This window comes from Thalassophryne amazonica, chromosome 11 (genome assembly GCF_902500255.1).
Source record: "Thalassophryne amazonica chromosome 11, fThaAma1.1, whole genome shotgun sequence".
In the NCBI taxonomy this organism is placed as follows: domain Eukaryota; kingdom Metazoa; phylum Chordata; class Actinopteri; order Batrachoidiformes; family Batrachoididae; genus Thalassophryne; species Thalassophryne amazonica.
Window position 1 is genome coordinate 57,828,530 of NC_047113.1, and position 25,850 is coordinate 57,854,379.

The 25,850-nt window shown below is 44.4% G+C and overlaps 1 protein-coding gene across 2 annotated transcripts in view; it reads right to left on the minus strand.

The window, feature by feature from the left end:
- Window positions 1-25,850, minus strand: part of diaph2 (diaphanous-related formin 2) — a 1,163,737-nt gene that overhangs the window by 779,909 nt on the left and 357,978 nt on the right. For both annotated transcript variants that reach the window (XM_034181862.1, XM_034181863.1), the window contains exons 8-10: window positions 12,579-12,653; window positions 12,406-12,475; window positions 11,570-11,706 (exon numbers count right to left, since the gene is read on the minus strand). In XM_034181862.1, the coding sequence (XP_034037753.1) occupies window positions 11,570-11,706; window positions 12,406-12,475; window positions 12,579-12,653 (282 nt within the window). The remainder of the gene's footprint in view (window positions 1-11,569; window positions 11,707-12,405; window positions 12,476-12,578; window positions 12,654-25,850) is intronic.

The window sequence follows — 25,850 nt, forward strand, 5'->3', positions numbered from 1 at the left end:
TGGTTTTGTGTTGTGTGTTGGGGGTTTGGCTGGACATTTTGGTGTTGTTTTCTTTTCTTTGCTCTCCAGGTGGTATGCAAACTGGTTTTTGTCTGTGGAGAAGGTGCTGGCAGAAGAATCCTTCACCCTCATTAGCATTATTGGCTGCACTTGTGGAGTATGTTCACGTGCAGGCCTAATGACTTGCAGCACCTGTGGATGATGCTCACGTGCAAACTTCAAGACTTTCAGCTGAAGCAGATAATGAGATGGCGTTCTGCATTTAAGCCATGAGTGATTCGAGCAGAATTGCCGGGAACTCGACCTTGTGACGTTCGTTTGTGAGACGCTGAGGACTGCGCCAGGGTTTGACACATCGTGCCTGTGAAGGAGGACGGGTGAGGGACACATGCTGTCAGCACACATCAGAGGTGATGATTGTCTGAATAAGTGTTAACAGTAGTTTGGTATTTTGTTACGCAGTATATTTGAACAGTGATGAGAATTGTGCAGTTTGCTTCTCACTGCCGTGGCGTACGGAATGATGATCCTCCACCTGTTGTGAGAAGCTGCTCATTTACATAAAGCTTAAATTCAGACCTGAATGTGTTGCTGATGGTGTGTGCCTCTGAAGGATATTTGTTGTAGCTCTGTTGACTTACCTCACCTTTTCCATCCTTCACAGAGTCAGTTTGTCGTATCCACCTGGGGGGTGTTCGGCGGTGAGTCTGGGTCCAGAAGCGTCGGGCTTCGATCCATTTGGGCGCTGGAGAGAGCGCCGTCCTTCACTTCGCCAGACAACCAAATATTTATGTTGTACACCAATTATTGCACAGGAGGGAAATAAAACTGTTTTGTTTTTGGAACCGCTTTCTGGTTATTTAGCGCTGGGTTCAGTCAGACGCTGGTCCGCTCCTCAACCCGCGTCTGCACATAACAGTTTTGAGAGGGGTTAATGAAGACATTGCGAACTTGCCGCTTCTGAAAACCAGCAAAGCAGAGAACCAGCGTACAGCAGATCAAACCGCTGCTTCGTTGCTTCAATCAACGTAGAGAAATGATCATTTTCCCGATAAACACCTTAAAAAAAACGACCGTTCTGATGTCCCGAACTGAAGGACCGATAAGGGAATCGTTAAGCAAAAAGGCTATTGATGTCATCATATTTGTTGTGGTAGAAATGTGCTTTCTGGCTTCCGTCCATGGTGCATTTAATGTGCCTCGGAAAAAAAAAAAATCGATGCAAGCAGGCAGTGAGCGATGCATCACAATTTCACCGGTCAACTGAATTGATGTACACTGAATGAATCAATGCACCTGCATCGCGCAAGTTTGTATCTAGATACCGATTCGTATCGATTAATCTCCACACGCCTACTCTGTACGTCTCTGCACAGCCGTTTTCCTTAAACACGGTGTCCATTTGTGCCATTAGTGTTGTGTGGGCCGCTGAAGAGGAGGTACTGCTGGCCCACCACCACCAGAGGGCGCCCTGCCTGGAGTGCGGGCTCCAGGCACCAGAGGGCGCCGCCGCCTCACGGGAGCAGCCAAGGTGACAGCTGTCACCCATCACCTGAGACAGCTGACAGCAATCATCAGTGGGGTATATCAGCAGGACGGCATCTCCACCTCATTGCCGAGATATCGTTTCTACCTGAGAGGTAACGTATCAAAGCTGACGGAGTGTATCCTTTTGGATTTGTGCTTAGTTTGTGGATTACTGTTCCAACGAGAGGTGGAGGTAACTTCCCTGCTGTTCGGAGTCCTGGGTGCAAACGCGCCCCCATTTAACTGTTCTTTGTTCCTCGCCAGCAGTACCAGGTCCAACACGCGGAGGCAGTGGCCACCTGGGAGTTCGGGACTTGGCGGCTCCAGTATTCCCGGGGTCCTGTGGCGGAGGAAGCCGTGTGGTTCCGGTCTTACCTTGGAGAGGCGTCTCCTATCTTCGAGCCTGCCCACACGACACTTTTGTGAATTGACTGTTGTCCATTTCCGTGATTGGTTGTATTCGTTGTGCACATTCACAACAGTAAAGCGTTGTTATTTTGACTTACTCCATTGTCCGTTCATTTGCGCCCCCTGTTGGGGGTCCGTGTTCCTACACTTTCACAACAGGATATCTCGGCCAGCGTCATGGATCCCGAGGGGCGTCAACCGGCTGTTGAACGGCCAATGGAAGAACAGGGCGCACAGGCGTCCGCAGGAGGGGTAATCGGTGAGTTGCAGCGGATCCTCACCGCTTTCACGACTCGGTTGGATTTGATGACCGAGCAGAACGTCCTCCTGAACCGCAGGGTGGAGGCTCTCGCCGCGCAGGTGGAAGCGCGCCCCCTGCTTCGTGGTGAGGCACGCGCTTGGGCTACAGCGCTCTGGGAGCAAAGTTCACGGCTCCTTCTGACATATGATGGGTTTGAGAGGGAGCTCAGAACAGTGTTCGATCACCCTAATAGAGGAGAGATCGCTTCAGCCGTGCTGCTGTCAATGAGACAGGGGCGCCGGAGCGCAGCTGCCTATGCAGTCGACTTCAGCATCGCGGCTGCGAGGTCCGGCTGGAATAGCGCTGTCCTCCGCGCCGCCTTCGTAAACGGACTGTCGTTGGTCCTCAAGGAGCACCTGGTGGCTAAGGACGAACCGCGGGATTTAGATGGGCTAATCGATCTTGTCATACGATTAGACAATCGGTTAGATGAGCGCCGTCGGGAACGAGACGAAGGGCGTGGCCAGGCACGCGTCGTCCCTCTCCCTTCCGGTTCCGACCGCGTTCCGCCCTCCCCACGCTCCACGGCCCCTGCGCTCCGTGCGGTTACAGCCCCCCCTGCTGACGAAGCTATGGACACGAGTAGGGCAACACTTAGGGCACCGGGTACACAAAGGAGGCTGGCCCGCGGGGCGTGTTTTGTTTGTGGCTCGATTGAGCATCAATTAAGAGACTGCCCCGAGCGGTTAAACACCAACGCCCGCCCCTAGAAACTGGGCTAGGGGTGGGCCGAGACATTCACGTGGGACACACTCACATCGCCACACGACTCCCAGTTACAATCCTTTATGAGGATTTAACCCTGAAGGCCACAGCACTGGTGGACACGGGCTCAGAAGGGAATTTGCTAGACAGCCAATGGGCCAGGGAGATAGGGTTCCCTCTGGTGGCGCTTACCTCGCCTGTGCAGGTACGGGCGCTAGATGGCTCCCTACTCCCTCCAATCACTCACAAGACACCACCAGTAACTCTGGTGGTGTCGGGGAATCACCGGGAGGAGATCGAGTTTTTCGTGACTCCGGCCACCTCCCGTGTGATTTTAGGTTTCCCCTGGATGTTGAAACACAAACCCCGGATCGATTGGCCGTCCGGGGTAGTGGTTCAGTGGAGCGAAACCTGCCATCGGGTATGTTTAGGTTCCTCGGTTCCTCCCGGTTCCCAGGCCAGGGAGGAGGTCAGAGTCCCGCCCAATCTAGGGACGGTGCCGGTGCAGTACCATGACCTTGCAGAGGTGTTTAGCAAGGATCTGGCGCTCACCCTTCCCCCGCACCGCCCGTATGATTGTGCCATTGATTTGGTTCCAGGCGTTGAGTTCCCGTCCAGTAGGCTGTACAACCTCTCACGACCTGAACGCGAATCAATGGAGACCTACATCCGGGACTCTTTGGCTGCCGGGTTGATCCGGAATTCCACCTCCCCGATGGGTGCGGGTTTCTTTTTTGTGGGGAAAAAGGATGGCGGATTACGTCCATGCATCGATTTCAGGGGGCTGAACGAAATCACGGTTCGTAACCGATACCCCTTACCCTTGTTGGATTCGGTGTTCACGCCCCTGCATGGAGCCAAGATATTCACCAAGCTTGATCTTAGGAATGCGTATCACCTGGTTCGGATACGGAAGGGAGACGAGTGGAAGACGGCATTTAACACCCTGTTAGGTCATTTTGAGTACCTGGTCATGCCGTTCGGTCTTACCAACGCTCCAGCGACGTTCCAAGCATTAGTTAATGATGTCTTGCGGGACTTCCTGCACCGATTCGTCTTCGTATATCTAGACGACATACTCATCTTTTCTCCGGATCCTGAGACCCATGTCCGACATGTACGTCAGGTCCTGCAGCGGTTATTGGAGAACCGGCTGTTTGTTAAGGGCGAGAAGTGTGAGTTTCACCGCACCTCTTTGTCCTTCCTGGGGTTCATCATCTCCCCCAACTCCGTCGCTCCTGATCCGGCCAAGGTTGCGGCGGTGAGAGACTGGCCCCAACCCACAAGCCGTAGGAAGCTGCAACAGTTCCTCGGCTTTGCGAATTTGTACAGGAGGTTCATTAAGGGCTACAGTCAGGTTGTTAGCCCCCTGACAGCCCTGACCTCACCAAAAGTCCCCTTCACCTGGTCGGATCGTTGCGATGCCGCGTTCAAGGAGTTGAAACGGCGCTTCTCGTCTGCACCCGTTCTGGTGCAGCCCGATCCTAGTCGCCAGTTAGTGGTTGAGGTGGACGCCTCGGACTCAGGGATAGGAGCTGTGCTGTCCCAGAGTGGGAAGACCGATAAGGTCCTTCATCCGTGTGCCTATTTTTCCCGCAGGTTGACCCCGGCTGAACGGAACTATGACGTCGGCAACCGAGAACTCCTTGCGGTGAAAGAGGCTCTTGAAGAGTGGAGACACCTGTTGGAGGGAACGTCCGTGCCATTCACGGTTTTCACTGACCACCGGAACCTGGAATATATCAGGACCGCCAAGCGGCTGAATCCCAGGCAAGCCCGCTGGTCACTGTTCTTCGGCCGTTTTGACTTCCGTATCACCTACCGGCCCGGGACCAAGAACCAGAAATTGGATGCCTTGTCCCGGGTACACGAAGACGAGGTCAAAACGGAGTTGTCGGATCCATCGGAACCCATCATCCCGGAGTCCACTATCGTGGCCACCCTCACCTGGGACGTAGAGAGAACCGTCCGGGAGGCCCTGGCACGAAGCCCGGACCCCGGGACTGGACCAAAGAACAGACTTTACGTCCCACCAGAAGCAAGAGCTGCAGTCCTGGACTTCTGTCACGGCTCTAAGCTCTCCTGTCATCCAGGGGTGCGAAGAACCGTGGCAGTTATCCGGCAGCGCTTCTGGTGGGCGTCCCTGGAGGCCGACGTCCGGGACTATATCCAGGCCTGTACCACCTGCGCCAGGGGCAAGGCCGACCATCGCAAGGCTCCGGGACTGCTACAGCCGCTGCCTGTGCCTCATCGCCCCTGGTCCCACATCGGCCTGGATTTTGTCACGGGCCTCCCGCCGTCCCAGGGAAACACCGTCATCCTCACGATAGTGGACCGATTCTCCAAGGCGGCCCACTTCGTGGCCCTCCCGAAGCTCCCAACGGCCCAGGAGACAGCGGACCTCCTGGTCCACCACGTCGTCCGCCTGCATGGGATACCATCAGACATCGTCTCCGATCGCGGTCCCCAGTTCTCCTTGCACGTCTGGAGGAGCTTTTGCCGGGAACTGGGGGCCATGGTCAGTCTCTCATCCGGGTATCACCCCCAGACCAACGGGCAAGCAGAGCGGGCGGCCTGGAGTACTCATCTGGCCTGGATCGAGTACGCCCACAACAGTCAAGTGTCATCAGCCACCGGCCTCTCCCCCTTTGAGGTGTGTTTGGGGTATCAGCCCCCATTATTCCCGGTGGTTGAGGGAGAGGTCGGTGTGCCCTCGGTCCAGGCCCACCTGCGGAAGTGCTGTCGGGTGTGGCGTGCCGCCCGTTCTGCTTTGTTGAAGGCCCGGATGAGGGCGAAGACCCATGCACCCCGGCCCCTACGTATCGCCCCGGGCAGGAAGTGTGGTTGTCCACCAAGGACATTCCACTGCGAGTGGCCTCCCCAAAACTGCAAGACAGATACATAGGTCCGTTTAAGATTCTCAAGGTCATCAATCCCGCTGGAAGCCGAAGCCTCACTGCGGATCCATCCAGTATTTCATGTGTCAAAGATCAAGCCCCATCACACCTCGCCCCTCTGTACACCCGGTCCGGCACCACCTCCGGCCCGGATCATCGATGGCGAGCCGGCTTGGACAGTGCGCCGGTTGTTGGACGTCCGACGGATGGGCCGGGGCTTTCAATATCTGGTGGACTGGGAGGGGTACGGTCCCGAAGAACGCTCCTGGGTGAAGAAGAGCTTCATCCTGGACCCGGCCCTCCTGGCCGACTTCTACCGTCGCCACCCGGACAAGCCCGGTCGGGCGCCAGGAGGCGCCCGTTGAGGGGGGGGTCCTGTTGTGTGGGCCGCTGAAGAGGAGGTACTGCTGGCCCACCACCACCAGAGGGCGCCCTGCCTGGAGTGCGGGCTCCAGGCACCACCGCCGCCTCACGGGAGCAGCCAAGGTGACAGCTGTCACCCATCACCTGAGACAGCTGACAGCAATCATCAGTGGGGTATATCAGCAGGACGGCATCTCCACCTCATTGCCGAGATATCGTTTCTACCTGAGAGGTAACGTATCAAAGCTGACGGAGTGTATCCTTTTGGATTTGTGCTTAGTTTGTGGATTACTGTTCCAACGAGAGGTGGAGGTAACTTCCCTGCTGTTCGGAGTCCTGGGTGCAAACGCGCCCCCATTTAACTGTTCTTTGTTCCTCGCCAGCAGTACCAGGTCCGACACGCGGAGGCAGTGGCCACCTGGGAGTTCGGGACTTGGCGGCTCCAGTATTCCCGGGGTCCTGTGGCGGAGGAAGCCGTGTGGTTCCGGTCTTACCTTGGAGAGGCATCTCCTATCTTCGAGACTGCCCACACGACACTTTTGTGAATTGACTGTTGCCCATTTCCGTGATTGGTTGTATTCGTTGTGCACATTCACAACAGTAAAGCGTTGTTATTTTGACTTACTCCATTGTCCGTTCATTTGCGCCCCCTGTTGTGGGTCCGTGTTCCTACACTTTCACAACAATTAGTAAGGAACAATTAATGCCTACGAGTATTCTACACTCAGGTCTAAAACAATGCACCAGTGGAGCTGCACATTGCCACATCTATCACACCACAGAGCCACGTTGGGTCTCGGAATGTATGCCTGGATAGAAATCATCCAGGCAGATAATTGGTCAATCCCCAACTCTCGAAAGTACCAGTCTACCTGACAAATCTAGGTAAAACGTGGGCATGCCCATAATCTTCTTCAGCCAATGGATTCCTCAACACTGGCCCACTTGGATCACAACCATGCGACACATGGCCAAATGGGCACATCTGATGTTCCCTCACAGGGTAAACGATACTCCTCATCCTTGCTACCTAACCACTCATTTATTGCAAAGTCATTCCAGTGGTACCCAAGAATCCTATAAAGAGTCCAAGTACCAAAGACATCTTGTCGTTGCCTTTAACCACTGGTTAGTGGCAAAGTTCCAAAACCATACAGAAAGAGAGGAAGCACCAAGACAAGTAAAGCCTTGGACCTCTGTTCTCTTGCAAACACTTCGCTGATGTAGTGGTGACATGGAACTACAGAAGCGAGTAGACAAACAATCACCTGCATACTCCAATCAAGATCTATATGATGTACAACCTTGCTGTAGTCTATCCATGCATTTAGAGCAATATGGAATTTGCCCTATCTGTTCTAATGAATAAATAAATAGACTGACAAGAAGCAAGCAGTGTGGGCAAGTGGTCAGAGCACTTACATCCAAAAGAGAAGGTTCCCAATTCAAAACCACCCATTTCAAATTGCCTTATGCCATATTTTCCAGAGTGTAAAGTTGCAGTATTTTTTTTTTTATTAGTTTGGGAGTTCCTGCGAATTATACTCCGGTGTGACTTATATGCTGAAAATCACGTTTGGTATTGAAAGTAATAATTCCCAGGAATCAAAGCATTAAACAAAATAAATTCCAACAATAAAACAGTACACCACAACAATGCAAATCCCAAATAAATGTGCAGATAACAGAGAAAGAAAAAGTGACTTACGATACTCGTATACCCTGAAAAATACGGTAAAGTAGAGAAGAGCCAGGAAGGACATCCAGTATAAAACTTAAAGTATGTCAAATCAACATATAGCTCCATAGCAGCATATGTGCTGTGGGAACCCCAAGCAAAAATGGGGAAGCCAAAACAACTTGACTGAGGGTAAATGCGGAAATGTGTTGGAAGGCATCAGATAATGAATCAAGTACAATAGCACAGTCGCACATCTCAGACAGTTCCATATTTATTAGACTACAATGGAAAAAACAAACAAAAAAAAACCTGGCATGACAATAAAACAAATTTTTGTGTGAGCAAGCAAGATCATGGGTCTGACCAACAGGAATGTATGTGAGGAGAAATCCTGACACGGAGATAAATGGAATGGCCATGTTCTGTGATAGGGGTTACAAAGTCACAGACAAGCTTGGAGAGCTGCATACTGAGTGGCTTTAAAGCCAGTTCAGACGATTTTTCAAAAGAAAGTAGATAGATCTGCTTAACTTGTCGTGTTCCCCTTTGATGCTGTCAGCCGAAGTGGGTGTTGAACACGAGCAAGTGCCAAAACACTGGTTGGCAGAAACGTCTCTGAGCAAAATATGTGAAGTTTCAGCTCTTTGGGCTGTCATTTATACGAGATACGCACATTTTAAAGCACGGCTATGATCACAGAAACGATCACCACCTCATACTTTAGTACTTTCAAAGAAAAGAGGAGCACACGGCACATTTGTACAACCTGGAATTTCTTAAAGATATCATGCATTTGTGTGTGTGTGCATGAGTACATCAGTGAGGGTGAAATTTGTAATCGTCACAGAATTGAACAAGCACTAAATAAATGTATAAATTAGGCAAATTCAGCTGAATCAATTTTCATAAGTAATAATTGTGTTTTGTCTCATTGGTTTCAAAAATCTGTTTCAAATACTTTGAATAAAGATAACTGTTGTACGTTGGCTGCAGTGAAAATAGCTTGATAAAACATCTCTGCACTGGAAACTACAGTTCAGAGCTCTCCATGATGTGCAAGTGCATTTCCAAATACATTCAAAGCAGCAGCGTTTTCTTTTACTAACTCTGTTGTTCTTAACGTCACTAACTTGTAAATGTTATAAAACACTTGAGGACAGGACGTCACAAGTTAAAGTCATTCTGATGCCAAAAGATTACTTTACAGTTTTGTGTAATTATATAAAAATACAGTAGTGTTCAGAATAATAGTAGTGCTATGTGACTAAAAAGATTAATCCAGGTTTTGAGTATATTTCTTATTGTTACATGGGAAACAAGGTACCAGTAGATTCAGTAGATTCTCACAAATCCAACAAAACCAAGCATTCGTGATATGCACGCTCTTAAGGCTATGAAATTGGGCTATTAGTAAAAAAAAGTAGAAAAGGGGGTGTTCACAATAATAGTAGCATCTGCTGTTGATGCTACAAACTCAAAACTATTATGTTCAAACTGCTTTTTTAGCAATCCTGTGAATCACTAAACTAATATTTAGTTGTATAACCACAGTTTTTCATGATTTCTTCACATCTGTGAGGCATTAATTTTGTTGGTTTGGAACCAAGATTTTGCTCGTTTACTAGTGTGCTTTGGGTCATTGTCTTGTTGAAACACCCATTTCAAGGGCATGTCCTCTTCAGCATAAGGCAACATGACCTCTTCAAATATTTTGACATATCCAAACTGATCCATGATACCTGGTATGCGATATATAAGCCCAACACCATAGTAGGAGAAACATGCCCATATCATGATGCTTGCACCACCATGCTTCACTGTCTTCACTGTGACTTGAATTCAGAGTTTGGGGGTCGTCTCACAAACTGTCTGCGGCCCTTGGACCCAAAAAGAACAGTTTACTCTTATCAGTCCACAAAATATCCCCCTATTTCTCTTTAGGCCAGTTGAAGTGTTCTTTGGCAAATTGTAACCTCTTCTGCACATGACTTTTATTTAACAGAGGGACTTTGCGGGAGATTCTTGCAAATAAATTAGCTTAACACAGTCGTCTTCTAACTGTCACAGCACTTACAGGTAACTCCAGACTGTCTTTGATCATCCTGGAGCTGATCAATGGGTGAGCCTTTGCTATTCTGGTTATTCTTCTATCCATTTTGATGGTTGTTTTCCATTTTCTTCCATGCGTCTCTGTTATTTTGTCCATTTTAAAGCAATGGAGATCATTGTAGATGAACAGCCTATAATTTTTTGCACCTGCATATAAGTTTTCCCCTCTCCAATCAACTTTTTAATCAAACTACGCTGTTCTTCTGAACAATGTCTTAAACGTCCCATTTTCCTCAGGCTTTCAAAGAGAAAAGCATGTTCAACAGGTGCTGGCTTCATCCTTAAATAGGGGACACCTGATTCACACCTGTTTGTTCCACAAAATTGACTGAATGCTGCACTACTATTATTGTGAACACCCCCTTTTCTACTTTTTTTTTTTTTACTAATAGCCCAATTTCATAGCCTTAAGAGTGTGCATATCATGAATGCTTGGTCTTGTTGGATTTGTGAGAATCTACTGGTACCTTGTTTTCCATGTAACAATAAGAAATATACTCAAAACCTGGATTAATCTTTTTAGTCATATAGATATATACATCATATACATCAGTCATATACATCATCTGATGTTGTAACTGGTGGAAATGTATGCTGTTATACATAATGACAAGATCTAAAAAATTTTCTGTGAGCAGGAATTTTTTTCATCACATGATAATAATAATTTCTTCTTCCCCACTTTTGATTGGGGTTGCCACAGTGGATCCGATATGGACCTGCACATTTATACTGGATGCCCTTCCTGATGCTATTCCAGATGTACGTACATGACAAATGGGTACAAGTGGACACAAACAAGGAACCTTCTGTTTTGCTAACTTTTTCTCCAATATGTAAATCAATAAGATATTAAACATGTTATATTTTTAAAGATGTATAGTTGGGCTTGTGTGGCTCACAGCTGATTATAATGAATGTACATCATCATGAAGTGTCTGACAGGAGCAATGCTGCATAGACCAGGGTCACTAATACACCCGCATTAAATAGGATTATTACCTCTGCCAAAGATGTGTTTTTATTGCCATTTGTCTCTGTCTGTGAAAGACCCATTTGTGTGGTCAAAGATGTCAAATTGCTGAAATCAGTTTCTCCAACAGAAAGCGCGAGTGCGATTCCACCACTGTGTGCAGACCGACTTTGAAACGCCATTGTTATTCCAGTCTTGTAAGAAACAATAAAAACACTCCCCCAAATCCAATTTATAAGCCGTCAGCAAGGTTTTCTGTCTGAAGCAAACCGCGGCGTGTAGTTCAGCACATGAAAAAAGGCTAAACCGCATCATCTGAACATGTGGCTCGACAGACTCCTACACAAGATGAGGTCATCTGCGAAAGCAGCAGAGAGGAACACAGCAGGTAACCGCGTGTACTCGCAGCGCAGTCTTTGCTGGGTAACATACCACCCAGTGTGAAGAGACTGACCAGTAGTTATATTTCACTGTTTTGTGTTATTAGAATAAATTCTCATCATCTATCTGTCAGTCTTTCTGCACATGAAAAATCGTGTCAGTATGGGAAACATTTCTGAAAAGGAGAGTGTGCTGACTGATGATACAAACTGAATTCAACTTACATATTTTCCTCCCCAATAATACAGACAGCAGAAAGGATTTTTACAATCTCTGTCATCATGTTCGTCTGTTTGGGGTCAACTGCTCGTGCCAGAAGCAACAGGCTCCGCTCATCTCCAAGAATCTTTTGCAGTCCATACTGTGATAGATGGAAGGCCGAGACCAGAGGAAAGGGGGGGGGGGGAGAGAGACAAAAAGTCCACTGGGTAACAAATGAATTATAGAAAGAAAAAAAAACGTGCATAAGTTATAGTTAGCCTCAATTTTCTTTTAAGAAGGGACAATGAGGCCATGGGAAAAAATGTAGACGATGACAAATGAATTAAATTTAGGACAGGACTATAGGGAAAAATACTTATATTCTCTTGTACCATTTAAGATACATTCAACCAAAGAAATGGGTAGAGACGACCATGTGTAGGTAGCGGCACTCTCCACAGCTCATCTATCTTTAAAAAAATATATGCTAATTTTGAGAAATGAGCCTACGCTTCCTAAAAAAGGATAATTAACAGATCTGAGCAGCAGGATTAAAATAGTAAAATTAGCCCACTGACCAAATATCTTAATCGTGTGAATGAATAAATTCAACTGCCCAGCAGAACTATAATGACAAATTTTTAAGACTGGTCACAGAGTTGAAAGCTATAAATTTTACCCATGCACCCATTTTTTTTTTTTTTTTTTACATATTTGTGTTGACGCCATACTGCTGAATTCAAACAACACCTGAAGTTATATTAAGTTGTGAAGCAGCGTGTTTAATACTATCACCATATTATATTATTTCTCCATGCACTTAAAAAGCCTGATGTTCTATTTTTTTAGTCATACGAACCTTATTGTTCATGAAAGCCTTCAAACACTGTATGAGCTTATGCTGATTCCGTTTGTCAATATTTTCTTGCCTGAAAAAAAAAATGTTTACAAGCAATATTTTGATTGTATGAACAGACCAAATTGTAATTCAAAGAACGTGACACACAAGTAATGTTACTACTAATCACTCACTGTTTCTTGTCCAGCAGTTTCTCCAAAGTGTCAAGAAGAAGGCCAAGTCCCTCATGACCAAAGTTATTCACCCAGCTACAGAGAAGACACAGATGAAAAGAAAACAATGCATATTTTGCACAGAATGAAGCACTTTATTAACCTATAAAACAGTAAATCAGACAAATACAATGGGTTAACACTTGAATTTAATTTGTAAAAGCGAGCTGGAAACTATACCATCAAGGGTTTCCTTTTGACTGAATACAGTCTGAATTTAAACTGTACCAATTTACAAGCAAATGAACACCCATCCATCATAACTGGGCTCCCATCGTGAAGTAGTTTGTATCCAGGCCCCCCTGTGAGCTGCTATGCTCATATGCCAAAAGATTAAGCATTGCAAGAAAGATAACACTGTAATCGATAATGGATTGCAAGAGATAATTGGCTATAAACCGCAGCGTATCAGAAGACGGCAAATGATCCAGTGCAGATGAGCCCGTTTGTCTATGCCAGAAGGAGAGAGGATGGCAGGGGGGTGGGAGAGGCTGTTTGGTCACAGCTAGATCATGTCGTTAGCATCGCTTGTTTTTCAGGTCCCTAACTGTCAATAATGCAAAATGCATAGGGCAATTTTCTGACATTAATGGGGCACGCATAAATGATTCATCCCACCTATTTGACAATCATTTGGAATAATAGTGGTTTGAGTATTAAAGTCATTTGTATTGACTCAGTGAGCCAGAGGAGACCCTCAATTAGGAATGAGATGCATTAGCCTGAGGCAACTAGCAAAGCCGAGGTGAGGCATCCTTTTGATATGTGATGAACGCAGCAAGCATGAAAACTCTTCCCCTGCTATTACTCAAATTTAATTAGTATACAATCAGGGCAAATTTAAAAGTTATCATTATTAATTAAAGCACCGTATGCAGCAATGAAGATCTGTCTCTGAATAAACAGAAGAGCAGTACATTTATGTATGACTGTTTACTAGGGTTGGGACGGCTAATGAAAATTATTAGCCGACTAGTCAGGTGCCATTAGTCATCAACTAGTCGACTAGCCGGTGACTAAATTTGACACTGAATAAATTAAGCCAATTTCAAATCTTCATGGTGAAACTCAAATGTGATATTTAATTTAACAAATATAAGCACAAAATCACAAATACAACAAACAGCATAAGCATGAGGACAATACCTGCATTCATCTACTAGGCATAGACGACCCGTTTGAGCTGACGAGTTCACCTGCCGAGATTCACATACTTTGTTCACTGAGTGAAGGGAGTGGTGGCAGCTCCAGGAGGTCTATTCGTTTAAGGGTTAAATGAACTTAATAAATGGCTTTTTTACTGGTCAACTAATAAAAAAAAAAAAAAAATAGTACACTAGTCAGATGTCAGCTAGTCGTAGTCGACTGTTATAACAAGTTGTCCCATCCCCACTGTTTACAATAACTTCCCATTATCAGGTTTTCATCCAGCATGGGATTTGATTTTTTATTTTCTTTTAAGCAGGAGAAACTGGCTGGTTTTACTGCAGAATGCTAATACTGGTTTATGTGTTAGTGATACAGAGTTGTTAGAAGCAAATGAGATGCTAGGACAACAAAGAAGAGAAGGAGGCGACACGACTGCGGGAGCACAATTCAGTAAATCCAGTCTTTGTTTATGCTTCTTAGTTATGACGTTAATGTTCTTCTTTTGTGAGCTGGAAATGAACCCAATATTTGGGAGGAGAAATTCTATTCATTATACACGAAATCTCTTCAATATGAGATTCTGGGGATATTGTATGACCCCAACAAAGTTTGATGAGAAGTGCACTGAAGAAAAAGCTGCTTTATCTACTGCAGCAAAGATGACTCGAGGTTACATCACAAGATATCAGCATCAATGTCTTTGGTTAGGATTCGAAACAGGAGACTCTACAAACCGCACACTGCAGAATGGGGCATGTGCCCGAACCACTAAGCCACAAGCACCCCAAAAACAGATTTTAAAGTAAGACATAAAACTACTTCTCTCTCTCTCTCTCTCACACACACACACACACACACACACACACACACACACACACACACACACACACACACACACACACACACACACACACAAACTGCGTACATAAACACAGATAAGGCATTTTAACTATTTATGTTATTTAAAATAGGCCAGGTGTACGAGTACATGTGATATTTGAGTAATCAATGGATGCCATGATTGTGGCACTTGAGAAGCTCAACAAGGAATCAGAGTATCTGGGTTTCAAACTGCTGTGGACCAAGAAGAAAAGCCAGGTTTTGACTGACTTTCTGCACTCAGTTATCAGCAGTGCATCTGTATGCAGTGAAAGTATCAAACATAGAGAGACAACATTCATGTTTATGGAGTCATGAGGTCACTGGACAGAGATGTCTGGCAATGCAGACATCTTTGCAGGTAAACAAAGGTCCAAGTCTTTTGGGTCCTAGTGATTATTGTCTGACTGTATGGTTGTGAGACTAGGACAGCAAACAGTGATCTTAGGCAATGACTGGATGTCTTTGGTACCAGGTCTCTTCTGAAGATCCTTTGGTATTGATGGAATTACTTCATGTCAAATGACACTCTTCATGTCAAGTGGCACTCTTCCCTCGCTTCACTTGTGTGCTGCCAGTGTTGCGCCTGGATTTTGAATTTATTAAAGTTGGCAAGGCGACCAGGCTCCTCCCAGTATGCTCCTAAAGCCATCGCTGGTGTCGTGTGACCCTATGAATGTACTCACTGCTACTCCTAATATGAGAGAGTGATTAAAGAATTGTGTGTGTGTGTGTGTGTGTGTGGGGGGGGGGGGGGGGGGGGAGCTTGACAACACGCCCCAGCTGTGGGGGAGCATGCCAAAATAGCGAGAAGATCGGAGAGGAACAGCCTCTTCTGGAAATGACCGAGCTGCTGCCAGCTTGGCCGCAGTTGTAAGACATCAGGACTTCTGGACTTATATGCATTATTGTTTTTGTTGTTGTTGTTTTTGAGGCACACAATTCTGCAGGAGTGCAGTTCACAGCACTGTGTCACCTTTAATCGTATTCTACGTGGAGAACTCTGTCTCTCTCCTCACCCCCTCTCTCTCTCTTTCTCTGTCTCTCTCCTTCGCCCTCTCCCTTCCTCTGTCATTTTTCCCTCTCTCTCTCTCTGAGGATGTGTGGTGGGAGTTCTTGAATGTGCTCATTTTGAGGAAATGCACAAACAGGGAGGAAATATGATGAAATGCTTTCATTAAATGGCACACACTGCTCAGTTCCAGCTCCAACAGTTCACATATGTGTCTTTAAACTGGGTAAATCTTTCTGCTAAATGCTGTGCCGTAGAAATGTGACATTACACATCCAACAGAGCTAAAACACAGGAGGACAGAGGAGGCTGTGTCTGTGCCAAATCAACATGCAGATCCACCTCTGATCTGCTGTGGAGACCCAAAGTGAAAAAACAAAGAAACAGCCAAAAGGACTTAAAATGTTGTTGCCAAATAAATCTAATCAAATCAAAGGACACACACCCCTGAAATGCTGATGGACATCGCTGCATCATGGAGAATAGACTTACAGTGCATGAACAGTCACTGTGCATGGAAAAATGGATCATACAAATGGTGGATCACATACTGGACATGGAAGATAGGACAGTAGATCCAGCAAGGACATTATTCTGCAAGTCCAGTGAAGGAGGCTGTATGCCCTTTAATATTATTATTATTCATTGTTATTATAATTATTATCATTATTATTATTTTTAATTACATGTTTTTTTTTTGTTTTTGCAACTTTTGGTACAGTGCGGGAATTTCCACAGTTTATTCACATGGATAATAGCAGGATCATAAGAGCTGAACACTTTGTGCACAAACATGTCATTCGTCTTCAGGTCCAAGTGACCACTTCAGTGAGATACCAACCGATACGACTGTCACTCATTCACGTGTTTGGTCACTGATTCATATCTCCAACTCTTCTCTAACAGTCTCGCCCAATGAGATAGGACCCTTCAGGGAGACTCAGATGAGGAGCATCACTTGCACTCTGAGGGAACATGAGCTTCAACATTTTGGACATGTGGCACATTTCTCTGTGCCTTACTGTTGAGGACCTCATTGACTGGAGAAATCTAAGGAGATGCCCACACTTCACCTGGCTGTGGTAGATGGATGGTTATTTTCGAGAGATGGGGATAGACTGGTTGCATGCCTGGGTAGTTAACATATGGGACACGACATGCTTCCATGGTATGGTGGATGTAGCGACACGTGCCACCAGCACATGCTCTCAAACTTAACTTGATAACTGACATGGACCATTCAATCAATCACTTATGACCTAAAGCATGTGGACAATGTTGACATTACTCTCCTTGTTGTGTTTAGTGACATTTCTCCGCCACTGACAGTACCAGTCAAACGTTTGAACACACTTTCCCACCCATCTGAATAGTAAAGTGTATTCAAACGTTTGACTGGTAGTATACATAATATACTAACACATTTGACCAGAATAAGCAAAATAGAGCAGTAAGCTGCTTCCACTGTCATGTTCAAAGGTATGAGAACAGCTACATGTACACTCAACAAAAATATGAACGCAACACTTTTGGTTTTGCTCCCATTTTGTATGAGATGAACTCAAAGATCTAAACCTTTTTCCACATACACAATATCACCATTTCTCTCAAATATTGTTCACAAACCAGTCGAAATCTGTGATAGTGAGCACTTCTCCTTTGCTGAGATAATCCATCCCACCTCACAGGTGCGCCATACCAAGATGCTGATTAGACACCATGATTAGTGCACAGGTGTGCCTTAGACTGCCCACAATAAAAGGCCACTCTGAAAGGTGCAGTTTTATCACACAGCACAATGCCACAGATGTCGCAAGATTTGAGGGAGCGTGAAATTGGCATGCTGACAGCAGGAATGTCAACCAGAGCTGTTGCTCGTGTACTGCATGTTCATTTCTCTACCATAAGCCATCTCCAAAGGCGTTTCAGAGAATTTGGCAGTACATCCAACCAGCCTCACAACCGCAGACCACGTGTAACCACACCAGCCCAGGACCTCCACATCCAGCATGTTCACCTCCAAGATCATCTGAGACCAGCCACTAGGACAGCTGCTGGAACAATCGGTTTGCATAACCAAAGAATTTCTGCACAAACTGTCAGAAACCATCTCAGGGAAGGTCATCTGCATGCTCGTCGTCCTCATCGGGGTCTCGACCTGACTCCAGTCCGTCGTCGTAACCGACTTGAGTGGGCAAATGCTCACATTCGCTGGCGTTTGGCATGTTGGAGAGGTGTTCTCTTCATGGATGATGCGAAGGAGATGTGTTGCACTGCATGAGGCAAATGGTGGTCACACCAGATACTGGCTGGTATCCCCCCCCAATAAAACAAAACTGCACCTTTCAGAGTGGCCTTTTATTGTGGACAGAGAATTTTGGCTCTCTGTTGGGACTGTTTACACAGAGACTGCTACCTGCTGCTTTGGACTTGAATTAACAGTCTTTTTCAAGACTTTTTTTACTTTTTTACCTTTTTACTTTTTTTTTTTTTTTTTTTTACTGTGCTCCAACGCCTAAGGAAGACCTCTAACGGTCGAAACATCGCGACGGAGCACTTTTATCAGCTAACTTTCATCAGCATTGGCAAGCTAACTAGCTTGCTAACGCTTTCGTTTTTATTTATTTATTTATTTTTTTCTCTTTTAGCACTGTTGTCGTGCGTTATCTGTGCTGCTCCACAGCGTGTTTAGTTGATTTTTATTTTATTTTAGCACCGTTGTCGTGCGTTCGCTGTTGTTGTGCGTTGCCTGTGCTGCTTCATGGCCTGTTTGGTGCCTTGATTGGGGCACTCCTTCTGCTGAATCACCTTTAAATTATTTACACATTATTCACTTTGTGTGTTTTTAGGAATCCGCTAGGTTGCGTAGCTACTAGCTCTTAGCCGATTTAGCATGGCGGCTTCTCCTGTCTCTCCCGTACTTTTCTGCTCTGGGTGTGAAATGTTTAGTTATTCCTCGGCCTCCTTTAGCAGTAACGGTACTTGTAATAAGTGCAGCTTATTCGTAGCTTTGGAGGCCAGGCTGGGCGAATTGGAGACTCGGCTCCGCACCGTGGAAAATTCTACAGCTAGCCAGGCCCCTGTAGTCGGTGCTGACCAAGGTAGCTTAGCCGCCGCTAGTTCCCCCCTGGCAGATCCCGGGCAGTCGGGAAAGCAGGCCGACTGGGTGACTGTGAGGAGGAAGCGTAGCCCTAAACAGAAGCCCCGTGTACACCGTCAACCCGTTCACATCTCTAACCGTTTTTCCCCACTCGACGATACACTCGCCGAGGATCAAACTCTGGTTATTGGCGACTCTGTTTTGAGAAATGTGAAGTTAGCGACACCAGCAACCATTGTCAATTGTCTTCCGGGGGCCAGAGCAGGCGACATCGAAGGACATTTGAAATTGCTGGCTAAGGCTAAGCGTAAATTTGGTAAGATTGTAATTCACGTCGGCAGTAATGACACTCGGTTACGCCAATCGGAGGTCACTAAAATTAACATTAAATCGGTGTGTAACTTTGCAAAAACAATGTCGGACTCTGTTGTTTTCTCTGGGCCCCTCCCCAATCAGACCGGGAGTGACATGTTTAGCCGCATGTTCTTGAATTGCTGGCTGTCTGAGTGGTGTCCAAAAAATGAGGTGGGCTTCATTGATAATTGGCAAAGCTTCTGGGGAAAACCTGGTCTTGTTAGGAGAGACGGCATCCATCCCACTTTAGATGGAGCAGCTCTCATTTCTAGAAATCTGGCCAATTTTCTTGGATCCTCCAAACTGTGACTGTCCAGCGTTGGGACCAGGAGGCAGAGCTGTGGTCTTATACACCTCTCTGCAGCTTCTCTCCCCCTGCCATCCCCTCGTTGCCCCATCCCCGTAGAGATGGTGCCTGCTCCCAGACCACCAATAACCAGCAAAAATCTATTTAAGCATAAAAATTCAAAAAGAAAAAATAATATAGCACCTTCAATTGCACCACAGACTAAAACAGTTAAATGTGGTCTATTAAACATTAGGTCTCTCTCTTCTAAGTCCCTGTTGGTAAATGATATAATAATTGATCAACGTATTGATTTATTCTGCCTAACAGAAACCTGGTTACAGCAGGATGAATATGTTAGTTTAAATGAGTCAACACCCCCGAGTCACACTAACTGTGAGAATGCTCGTAGCACGGGCCGTGGCGGAGGATTAGCAGCAATCTTCCATTCCAGCTTATTAATTAATCAAAAACCTAGACAGAGCTTTAATTCATTTGAAAGCTTGTCTCTTAGTCTTGTCCATCCAAATTGGAAGTCCCAAAAACCAGTTTTATTTGTTATTATCTATCGTCCACCTGGTCGTTACTGTGAGTTTCTCTGTGAATTTTCTGACCTTTTGTCTGACTTAGTGCTTAGCTCAGATAAGATAATTATAGTGGGCGATTTTAATATCCACACAGATGCTGAGAATGACAGCCTCAACACTGCATTTAATCTATTATTAGACTCTATCGGCTTTGCTCAAAAAGTAAATGAGTCCACCCACCACTTTAATCATATCTTAGATCTTGTTCTGACTTATGGTATGGAAATAGAAGACTTAACAGTATTCCCTGAAAACTCCCTTCTGTCTGATCATTTTTTAATAACATTTACATTTACCCTGATGGACTACCCTGCAGTGGGGAATAAGTTTCATTACACTAGAAGTCTTTCAGAAAGCGCTGTAACTAGGTTTAAGGATATGATTCCTTCGTTATGTTCTCTAATGTCATATACCAACACAGAGCAGAGTAGCTACCTAAACTCTGTAAGGGAGTTAGAGTATCTCGTCAATAGTTTTACATCCTCTTTGAAGACAACTTTGGATGCTGTAGCTCCTCTGAAAAAGAGAGCCTTAAATCAGAAGTGCCTGACTCCGTGGTATAACTCACAAACTCGCAGCTTAAAGCAGATAACCCGTAAGTTGGAGAGGAAATGGCGTCTCACTAATTTAGAAGATCTTCACTTAGCCTGGAAAAAGAGTTTGTTGCTCTATAAAAAAGCCCTCCGTAAAGCTAGGACATCTTTCTACTCATCACTAATTGAAGAAAATAAGCATAACCTCAGGTTTCTTTTCAGCACTGTAGCTAGGCTGACAAAGAGTCAGAGCTCTATTGAGCTGAGTATTCCATTAACTTTAACTAGTAATGACTTCATGACTTTCTTTGCTAACAAAATTTTGACTATTAGAGAAAAAATTACTCATAACCATCCCAAAGATGTATCGTTATCTTTGGCTGCTTTCAGTGATGCCGGTATTTGGTTAGACTCTTTCTCTCCGGTTGTTCTGTCTGAGTTATTTTCATTGGTTGCTTCGTCCAAACCATCGGCATGTTTATTGGACCCCATTCCTGCCAGGCTGCTCAAGGAAGTCCTACCATTATTTAATGCTTCAATCTTAAATATGATCAATCTATCTTTGTTAGTTGGTTATGTACCACAGGCCTTTCAGGTGGCAGTAATTAAACCATTACTTAAAAAGCCATCACTTGACCCAGCTATCTTAGCTAATTATAGGCCAATTTCCAACCTTCCTTTTCTCTCAAAGATTCTTGAGAGGGTAGTTGTAAAACAGCTAACTGATCACCTGCAGAGGAATGGTCTATTTGAAGAGTTTCAGTCAGGTTTTAGAATTCATCATAGTACAGAAACAGCATTAGTGAAGGTTACAAATGATCTTCTTATGGCTTCGGACAGTGGACTTATCTCTGTGCTTGTTCTGTTGGACCTCAGTGCTGCTTTTGATACTGTTGACCATAAAATTTTATTACAGAGATTAGAGCATGTCATAGGTATTAAAGGCACTGCGCTGCGGTGGTTTGAATCATATTTGTCTAATAGATTACAGTTTGTTCATGTAAATGGGGAATCTTCTTCACAGACTAAAGTTAATTATGGAGTTCCACAAGGTTCTGTGCTACGACCAATTTTATTCACTTTATACATGCTTCCCTTAGGCAGTATTATTAGACGGTATTGCTTAAATTTTCATTGTTACGCAGATGATACCCAGCTTTATCTATCCATGAAGCCAGAGGATACACACCAATTAGCTAAACTGCTGGATTGTCTTACAGACATAAAGACATGGATGACCTCTAATTTCCTGCTTTTAAACTCAGATAAAACTGAAGTTATTGTACTTGGCCCCACAAATCTTAGAAGCATGGTGTCTAACCAGATCGTTACTCTGGATGGCATTTCCCTGATCTCTAGTAATACTGTGAGAAATCTTGGAGTCATTTTTGATCAGGATATGTCATTCAAAGCGCATATTAAACAAATATGTAGGACTGCCTTTTTGCATTTACGCAATATCTCTAAAATCAGAAATGTCTTGTCTCAGAGTGATGCTGAAAAACTAATTCATGCATTTATTTCCTCTAGGCTGGACTATTGTAATTCATTATTATCAGGTTGTCCTAAAAGTTTCCTAAAAAGCCTTCAGTTGGTTCAGAATGCTGCAGCTAGAGTACTGACGGGGACTAGCAGGAGAGAGCATATCTCACCCGTGTTGGCCTCTCTTCATTGGCTTCCTGTTAATTCTAGAATAGAATTTAAAATTCTTCTTCTTACTTATAAGGTTTTGAATAATCAGGTCCCATCTTATCTTAGGGACCTCGTAGTACCATATTACCCCATTAGAGCGCTTTGCTCTCAGACTGCGGGCTTACTTGTAGTTCCTAGGGTTTGTAAGAGTAGAATGGGAGGCAGAGCCTTCAGCTTTCAGGCTCCTCTCCTGTGGAACCAGCTCCCAATTCAGATCAGGGAGACAGATACCCTCTCTACTTTTAAGATTAGGCTTAAAACTTTCCTTTTCGCTAAGGCTTATAGTTAGGGCTGGATCGGGTGACCCTGGACCATCCCTTGGTTATGCTGCTTTAGACGTAGATTGTGGGGGGTTCCCATGATGCACTGTTTCTTTCTCTTTTTGCTCCGTATGCATCACTCTGCATTTAATCATTAGTGATCGATCTCTGCCCCACTTCACGGCATGTCTTTTTCCTGTTTTTTTCCCTCAGCCCCAACCAGTCTCAGCAGAAGACTGCCCCTCCCTGAGCCTGGTTCTGCTGGAGGTTTCTTCCTGTTAAAAGGGAGTTTTTCCTTCCCACTGTTGCCAAGTGCTTGCTCATAGGGGGTCGTTTTGACCGTTGGGGTTTTTCATAATTATTGTATGGCCTTGCCTTACAATATGGAGCGCCTTGGGGCAACTGTTTGTTGTGATTTGGCGCTATATAAGAAAAAAGTTGATTGATTGATTGATTGACAGTCTAAGGCACACCTGTGCACTAATCATGGTGTCTAATCAGCATCTTGGTATGGCACACCTGTGAGGTGGGATGGATTATCTCAGCAAAGGAGAAGTGCTCACTATCACAGATTTTGACTGGTTTGTAAACAATATTTGAGGGAAATGGTGATATTGTGTATGTGGAAAAAGTTTTAGATCTTTGAGTTCATCTCATACAAAATGGGAGCAAAACCAAAAGTGTTGCGTTTATATTTTTGTTGAGTATACAATGCATGAAGCATACTGTAACTCTAAAATAGAAAACAGAGTATCATTGCAAACTACGACAAATAAATTGTTCAGTGTGGAGTTAATGAGATATCTACAAATGGTTGGCAATGTCAGTATAAGATGAAAAAAAAATACTGTGCACACAATAAATAACTGAACAGAAACCCCAACAGTGAGAAGCTGGCACTCTGTCACACTTTCTGTTTGACTGATCACTGGCCTTGTGTTAAGATTGCTTGTGCACACATTCATTTCAGTCCTTAGACCAGTTTTATTATTTTATCATGTTAGGTGGAGAGTGTTGTACAAGTACCAAAAATTTCACATTGGATTACAGGTATAACCATACAATCAGCCCTCTGTGGGTCGACTGGAGTACACAGAGCTGTTGTATTCCAACGGAGGTCTAATGCCCCTTGAAACAAATATCGCTGAATATTATAGCCTGAAACCAAGCACCAGCAGTATCTGCTTCATCATTTGTCATGCCAAACCTGGAGCTACATTATCCCATGATCAATTTAATAGCCTCCTAAAATAACTGCAGTGCACAAGGCTTGTCAGATGACAGATAATCTGAAAAATATTAACTGCAGTTTGTCACCTCATAAAATTACAAAAGCATACGTTGGTGCTACGCATCTATGGTATATGTTACAGAGAGGTGACACATGGGCATTGGCCTTCTCCAATAACTGGGACCCTCAACACTGTTGGTTCAAGCACAGAGAAACAATGTCATACCTGACATTCCCTCTCAATTCAAGTGATACTTGTCATTTGACTCTTCCCAAATAACTGCTTGTTTGACACAAAGTCATTCCAGTGGTACCCGAGGATCCAGACATCCAGTTGTCAATTTATGTCAATGGTTAGCGTAAAAGTCTCACAACTATACAGAAAGGCAGGAAGTACCAAGACCCCAAAGAATTGGGCCTTCATAATCCTACAAAGAGAAAATTGGCAAGTACCTCTCTTCAGTGTCCTCATGGCACCATAACCTCTTCAAGGGAATATCCTGATATCACAGGCTGAGGACCCACAGTCATGACTGTCATTGTTGAGGTAAGTGAATGTGTCTACAAAGGAGGTCTCAAAATGATTCCAGAATGGGCCAAGAGGGTGCAGGTTTTCTTTGCAATTGTCCACTTCCACCAGGTAATTTCAATGATTAACATCACTTTGAGGAGATGGAATCAGTTAATCAGGGAAATCACCTGGTGGAAGTGGACAATTGCAAAGAAAACCTGCACCCTCTTGGCCCTTTCTGGAATCAGTTTGAGACATATGGTCTACAAGTTCAAGACCTTTACCACATGCAGATACACTTAAGATGTGCAAGTCCACGAAGTCACTGAAAGCCTGGATCACTTCTCGCCTAAGTACGGCAGCTCTGTTCAGACTCATTCGTACATAATCCACAAGCACAGACACGTTCCTGAATTTTCTTTTCCTGTTTTACATAACAAAATACTCAAATATGCATAAATATCTGTACATAAAACCTGCACAGACATCGGGTGAATGTCTTTGCCATTTACTGCCCTTGGAAAGGAGTAAGATTGTGTTTAATGGCTGAACACTGCCAATGCCTGTAATAAAATCCATTTAATTTGCCTTTTATTGGTAAAGTGCTTGAAAAACTGTTTTGTCTACAAATGATTATTCACTAATGATAACAATGAAATGGAAACTTTATCGAACCAAAGTACAGGAAGTGGAGCGATACAGAAATTTGATAACGCAGCTAAAGGTAGTCACAGCCTGAGGACAAAACTCCTCATTTCAGCACTTCAAAATGTGATTGCTCATGGAGGTGAGGAAGTAGCGGAAAGGGAGCAGTTCAGCTTTTGGGAAGGAGTACTCAAGACGTTTCAGCATGATGCCAAAATGTGACTCTGAAAAGAATGAAGATCACACATATTATATAAAGGAATGGTCCACTTTTTCCCTTTGGCACTAAAGAGGGTCCTTTGTGTGTTGGCTACTCAAGATTGATATAAAAGAAAAAAAAAAAAACTACCAAATTTATGCTGTGAAAAGGGAAGTCATGTGTTATAATTTATAAGATGTGTAAAAGTTAATGAAGGTGTAGAGTCAGAGTTGATAGGACAATATAAGTCATTACTCAGGGTAAAATCATCATGTTTGGAAAAAATCAAAAAACAACTAAAAACTAAATACATGAATAAAATAACATAAAATTAATAAATGAATAAAATAAAATCCGGCTCATGTTCGACTAAAATGTACTCTACAGTAAAATCCATCAAACAGACTGGAGAGTAAGCAAATGTAACAATAACAATATAATTTACAAATTTATGTGATGATAATATGTCATTTATTTCCAATACCTGTGCAAGATAATTTCCAACTAAATCAAAATGCAATTCAAATCAGATATTTCTGAATTATGTATGTATCACTCCAGGGCTGGAACAGATATGGCTATCTTGGAGGTTAACAGATGGTGTCATAAAATGAAATAGGCATCACTTTTAAAATATACCCAGACGCTGAGGACATTTATTTCTCCAAAATCGTTGTCACTGCCTCCGAGGAAGACGGCTGAATGACAACTATGAAGTCAGCCACAAGGGTAAAAACTTAACTTCTTCATTTCTGACTGCTCATCATGTCTGTTGTCATCTTTCCAGATTTAATA